At 46.8% G+C, this 6592-nt stretch overlaps 1 protein-coding gene across 1 annotated transcript; it reads right to left on the bottom strand.

Moving 5' to 3' along the window:
• Window positions 1-3046: 3046 nt before the first annotated feature.
• CTSG (cathepsin G) lies at window positions 3047-5758 on the bottom strand. The gene is made up of 5 exons (XM_010363697.2): window positions 5667-5758; window positions 4755-4902; window positions 4168-4303; window positions 3738-3992; window positions 3047-3303 (listed from the first exon to the last, which is right to left on the bottom strand). Exons 1-5 carry the CDS (start codon window positions 5719-5721, stop codon window positions 3130-3132), a joined length of 768 nt encoding a protein of 255 aa, XP_010361999.1. The 5' UTR covers window positions 5722-5758; the 3' UTR covers window positions 3047-3129.
• Between the last annotated feature and the right edge of the window lie 834 nt (window positions 5759-6592).

Below are 6592 nucleotides of genomic sequence, written 5' to 3'. Positions count from 1 at the left end.
AAGTCTCTAGAACTTTTTTGTTTAAAATAAATGCAAGAGGGTCAAACACTGGTCTCACCAAAACACACTGGCAAGAATCTAGTCATCCATGTCCTTCTTTGTACTGTTGAGTAGCAGTTTCAGGCAACTGCAGAACCTTGTGGAGCAACACTTGAGATTCTGGAGTAGAGAGAGATTTCTCATTTACATGTACATGTCAGACACAGTCCTGGCCTTGTAGGTGGGACCTCTGAAGGCTCCACATGGAATGGGAAGAGGCAGGGCTCAACTTAGAATCTTCAGATTTTCCATCTACACAGACTCTTTTTCCTCTGCTCCCCTCTTCTCTGGCCTTTGGTTGTTTGAAAAGGAAAATGGCTTAGTGTGGGTTAATGCATGTGTGTGTGTGTGTGTGTGTGTGTGTGTGTGAAAGAGAAAGAGAGAGAGAGAGAAAGAGAGAGAGAGAGAGAGAGAGAGAGAGGAGAAAGACTTTCTCTTTCTGACATATCATCATCTGACCCAATCCTTCTCCTTTTTGCCTTAGCTGTTGGGCTGGGGGAGAAGTTCCCAGTGAGGTTTCTGTGCCTGAGCTTACCATAATTTTATGACTTTCCATTCAAATTGGTAAGGCTTCTAATGCGCAAAATCTGCACGTGGAAAAAGAAAGAATTGTGTTCTTTTGCATTGGTTTTCATTGTGCAAAACACTTTCTTGCCAAAGTTCTGCTCATGAGGTTTACTCAATAGGGAAGAGTGCAGATTTGTTAGAAGTGGTGGGTCTGGCTTCTGGGATGGTCATATGGAGGTGAGTACCCTGGGGTCTGTAGAGACCTTTTCAGCAGGGCAGCAGAGACAAAGAGCTGCCTTGGAAGTACTGACTGGCAGAGGAAGACCTGAAGATGAGATGAATGCCGTTGGGGCTTCCTGGGGACTGAGTCCTGAGACTGGGCAGTGCTCTGAGGCTCTAAGTAAATGCCACAGGGAGGAAGGGCTGAATGGGGGCTTTTCTACTACTGCTCCCTCCTTCTTTCTCTTCACCAGCAAGTATTCTTTCCATGTGTCAGTGCAAACATTTAATAATGAGACTGTTACCCCCAGAGCATGCCAGTAATAGATAATTCCTATGAGTAGGCAGTTAGTAAATACAGAGAGAATGACTGAGGATTGTTAAAGATGTATTATTGATTAAAATTTTGTTGATAAATGGCTTACACTGAATATTAGACAAATGACTTTCTGATAAGAGATACACATAAAATAATGGTCTAATTCACCAAAGCATTTTCGTATATAGCCTGTTAGATTTGATAAAATGTCTGTTCAGGGATTATTTCATTTAAGATTATGAAAGCTGCAAAAGTTTGGATGGTAAATGTCACACAGAAAGGAGTAATTAACATTTCTACTTATCCAGGAAAACTTCCTGGCTGATTCTGTGTAGTTACTTTCAGAAGGTGTTTAAAGCTTAATTTTAAATTATGTGATTTCAGTAATCTTTTGTTTGAATATAATATTGATGTAGACAGTCATGGGCTAATCTTCAGGGCAAATGTATTGCTATTTTGGTCAACATTTTGTGAGATGTTTTATATACCTTCAGAGTATCAAAAATTCTGAGACAGATCTTCATCACATTGGTGAGGAAAATGCTGGCTTATAAGTACAGTGGGGTTGGTATAGTGTAAGGAAGGGTTATAAACCACAAAGTGACAGAGATAGGTCTCAGTCTAACAGAAGTTTATTTAGTCAAGGTTGAAGATGCACCAGGGGAAAAAATATAAGCCACAGGAGCATCTATGACCTGTGCTTTTGCCTAAAGGGTTTTAGGAACTTCAGTATTTAAAGGGGAAAGGGCAAGCAGGAAGGTAAAAACGGGAGAGAGAGTAGGACATGAGGCAGATGGTTATATTCTTGTGAGGTTCTAATTAGCCTCAGTAAATCTACATCTTACACAAGATAAAGTAAACATGTGGAAAAGGAAGTAGAGGAAATGAGGTGATGCCACAGGATTATGAATTATAGCTGTTTGGAAATAAATAGAAAGTGGTTTTTTTTTTTTTTTTTTTTTTTACCATGGGTCAGTTCCCAAGCTTAACTTTCCCTTTGGAATAGTGAGGTTTGGGTCCTGAGAGTCTATTTTCTTTCACAAGGTTTAGGACAAGTATACTGGCTGGTGATGGATGCTGGGGTTCTTCCATCCTCGGCTATTGTGGTTAGTGCTGTTATGAACATGGGTGCTCATTAGCTATTTTTAAAGAACCAAATCTCTTTACTTTTTCTTTATTCCAGTGCTTGTATGGTTTAATGCTTTTGCATTTAGATCTGTGATCCATTTGAGGTTTATTTTGAAGTATGGTGTGAGGAATGGATCCAATTATACCTTCCATCCCCTCCAAATATCTATCTAGTTGTTCTAATGCTACTTATTGAAAATCCATTGTTTCCCAGTGATTTGAGATGCCACCTTTTTTCATACACTAAAGTAGGTCTATTTTTGGAATTTCAGTTCTGTCTTTTTGGCCTGCCAGTCTTTTTTTTTTTTCTTGGGATGGGGTCTTGCTCTGTCGCTCAGGCTGTAGTGCATGGTTCACTGCAGCCTCAACCTCGTGGGTTCAAGTAATCCTTCCACTTTAGCCTCCCTAGTAGCTGGGACTACAGGCACTTGCCACCATGCCTGGCTAATTTTAAAATTTTGTGTAGAGACAGTGTTTCCCTATGTTTCCCAGACCTAATCCCCAATGTGATGGCATTAGGTGGGGCCTTTGGGATGTGATTACATCGTAAGAGCTGAGCTCTTTGAATGGGACTAGGTCCTTTGTAAAAGAGACATCAGAGAATTCCTTTGCCCCTTTACTATATGAGGACATAGGGAGACGACGATTGTCTGTGAACCAGAAAACGGGCCCTTATTAGACACTGAATCAGCTAGTGACTTGATCTTAGACTTCTTAGCCTCTAAACCTGTGAGAAATAAATTTGTTATTTATAGGCCACCCAATTTGTGCTATTTTGTTGTAGCAATCCAAACAAGCTAAGTACTGAATGACGTTTAATGAACAAATGAGGAATTGGTTATTTATACTCTGGGGACGTTTATTAAGGCTCTGGCAACCCTGTGGAGCTGGTCTGTGTCCCCGAGAAGAAGAGTCAGTCACAAGGGCATCTGCATCTGATCCAGCTGTTTGAAGCTTCTCATTGTTCTCCTTATCCAGGGCAGGAAACTTGAGATCCTGGTGAAGACTTCTGGAGGAATCCCTGACTGTCTTCCATAGGAGACGATGCCGTGGGCCACATTGTTACACAGCAGGGGGCCTCCGGAGTCCCCCTGTAGGTAGAGAGGGGAAGGGAGACTGAGACAGGCCTCCTTGCTCCTGCTGCCCTGAGCTCCCGGCTCTCAGAGAAGACAGGGGTGGGTGGGCCCCTTCAATTACTGGGTGCGTGTGAGATGGAAGATTGGTGGGGTGCAGAGCCAAGCCTCTGGACCCTTTTGGTCGCTGGACTTCAGCTCCGTCTGAGTTACTGTCTCCAGCCCAATCCGAGTCAAGGTACCTCCCCCTTCTCCAGGAGAATGTTGCCTATGTATATGTTGTGGGTCTTCCTCCTATTCCCCCAGAGACCAGGTTGATGGGGAAATCAGTCCCCAGCTCACCCTGGTCTGGCCCCCAGGCTGAGGCTGTGGGGATGGAATTTGTTCGTACTGCCCTGGCTCTGCATGGGCCCCTCTATCCCGGGGTGTGTTGGCCAATGCCCATGCGTTACCCTGAAGGCAGCCTTCCGTTCCCGCCGGTCCCCCACACAAATCTGCCTTCGGCCGTCATAGGAACGGAAGAGGCGGAGGCACTGCCTATCCCTCTGCACTCTCAGCTGCACCTCTCGGAGTGTGTCTGTTCTCCTCGTCTGGCTGACCAAGCCCCAGCCAGCCACAGTGCACTGCGTCCCGGGTCTCAGTCTCTCCTGGGTGCTAGGCAGAGCCACTGGTCTCACATTTTGATTCCGTCTGACTCTTCGGCTCAGCTGGAGGAAGAATGTAGGCATTCCCGCTCAGCTGGGGCCTCCAGCCAAGGCTCAGGGGTCGCTGGTGCAGTACACGTCCCATACCCTCCCCGCTACCCTGAAGCCTTGCCCTCACTTCCTCCTCCATTGTTCCTGGACACACTAGGAAGGAGGCAGAGGGCCAGGTAGGTGGTACCTGCAATAACATGATGTCATTCTGGATGGTCTGCTGATTATATTGAGGGTGGCGGATGGCTCTGCGCACAGTGATGTGTTGCTGGGTGTTTTCCCGTCTCCGAATGTTGTGGGCGCCCAGGGTGACATTTATAGAGCTGCAAAAGCAAGAGGTAGGTCTGGGCTGCAGGAGCTATGGTCCACCAGCTCTGCAGGGTAGGCGGACAGCACCGGGAGGGCAAGACTGCAGCTAACCAGAATCGAGAGGATGGGTGGGCCCAGGGGCTCAGCTGTATCCTCTTTCTCAGCAGCTCTGAGCTAGGGATGACAGGGTGGTAGTTGCCTTCAGGTTTGCTGCCCCAGATTAAATTGATAAATAGCCTGAGTTTATATTTTGAGCCCCAATATGTGTCTTCCATCTCTTCCTCTTGCTCTTTTTGATCATATCCTACTTTCCTCATCATTTACACTGGCCTGTTCCCTCCTGCAAAGACTCACTTGGTCTCTCTTTCACCCTTTCGTTGCTACAACCCTTCTTTCAGATGGCTGCTCCGAAGAGCTCCCCAGGGCTGTGTTCCTGGCTGCCCAGGAAGCTCCTTAACTCCTCACCTTCCCCAGCAGTGAGCTGCTGTCAGCACAAAGTTGTCTCGCACCAGGAACCCTCCGCAGCTGCTCAGACCTTCTGGAGACTGGATCTGAAGATAGGCCATGTAGGGGCGGGAGTGGGGCCTGGTCTCCCGGCCTCCGATGATCTCCCCTGGAAGGAAGCATTTGGCACTTAACTCTATGCTTGCTGAACCTGCAGTGTGGGTACCAGATTGGTGGCTCCAGAAAGGCTGGAAGATGGGGATGGCAGGAGAGAGGGTGCAGGAGAGGGAGGAGATGGTGCTGAGGGTTGGAGTCTATGGGGCACCAGATTGGGAGGGGGCTCCTGGGTTCTACAGGAAACACTGCTGTCTTGAAAGGAGCTCTTTTCCCCATCCTAGGCCTCAGCTCCCTTCTCCTCTCCAAAAGAGGGAGAACAACCCTTGTTCCAGGCAAGCCCAGCTTCAGCCTCAGGTATTGAGGAGATGCTTTGCTGTTAAGTACAGGATTGTTCCTGAAGTTCCCTTATACTTTTATCCTCATGGAGCTTCCCAGAGCCCTCTGAGTCCAATTCAAGACCAGGTGGGACTGGTGTTTAAAAATCTAGACATGAGCTGATGGTACTGTTACTGCTGTATTCTTACCTCCTAGGTAAGCTCTGACACATGCTGCCGAATTATTTATACAAAGCAAGTTTTTATAGCACTCACAGTGTGCGGGCAATTCCAAGACATTTAAATACTCTAACTTATTTAACTCTCATGGCAACTCCACAAGGTCGGTATTAATATTATTCTCATTTTATAGATGAGGAAACTGAGGAAATACGAATTCAAATAACTTGCTCAACAGTACAGAATTGGGTTATACAAGGCACTTTGGCTCAAGAATCTATGGGATGGTGTCAGGCCTCTGAGGGTGGGGACGGTCACTCACCTGCCTTGGCCCCAGTGGGTAGGAGAAAGACCAGCAGAAGCAGGAGTGGCTGCATCTTTCCTGAAAGACTGCCCAGTCAGTTGCTACTGTGCTTCCTTCTGCTAGACTTTAAGGCCCTGAGAGAGGAAGGAAGGGGTGGGGATAGGGGATTGAGAATTCACAGTCCCATTCTCCTGCTACCACGATAGGTTTCATCACCCAAGGCTGCTCAGGAGGTTTGCCCGCAAACTGCTGGAGATCTGGGTGAGAGGGTGTAATCCAAGCCAACATGGCGAGCTCTTGTGCAGCTGCTGAGTCAGTGCTGAGAACAGAAATAGGAATCCAGCACAAGGAAGGGGCTTTGGGCATTGTGTCCAGAACCCTCAATCCATCAAATTCCAGAATACTCCAGCAAAGCAAGAAAGCTGGCAGCTGCCCAATTCCTGTTTTCTACTCCTCTGGGATTAGAGCATCAGTCCTTTTGAATTTCTGGGTTTCTCTTAATGAATGCAAGTTCCCTGGATTGCTTATCTGTATATACTTAATAAGTCTGGGACAAGGATGAATGAAAGGGTGTGGTGTGGTGTGGTGAGGGATGTGGGTAAGAACATCAGGAAAAAGTTGAAAGGGGCAGAAGAGGAAAGGGTAAGCCTGCCTGCTTTCACTGTTTGGCCCAAGACCACCCTGCTGAGACCCCTGTTGCCCCAATTTCTTTCTAGAAGTTGTCAAGTCAGATTGCGTAGGCACTCTCCTGAGTAGGTGAAGCGTGCTGCTGGAGAAAGAAAAGGAAGAACAAGGCTCTGACACTCACAATTACTTTCTCAGGTCACTGGAGGCCTCAGTGAAAGTTATGACACAATTGAAGACTTCTACTTGCCTGCTTCCTACCCAAGGTTAAAGTCTTTATGTTCCAGATGGCTCCTTGCTTGCAGAAAAGGTTTAGTGAC

The sequence above is a fragment of the Rhinopithecus roxellana genome, chromosome 5, assembly GCF_007565055.1.
Source record: "Rhinopithecus roxellana isolate Shanxi Qingling chromosome 5, ASM756505v1, whole genome shotgun sequence".
NCBI classification, from domain to species: Eukaryota; Metazoa; Chordata; class Mammalia; order Primates; family Cercopithecidae; genus Rhinopithecus; species Rhinopithecus roxellana.
This window is presented reverse-complemented; position numbering and strand designations above follow the sequence as displayed.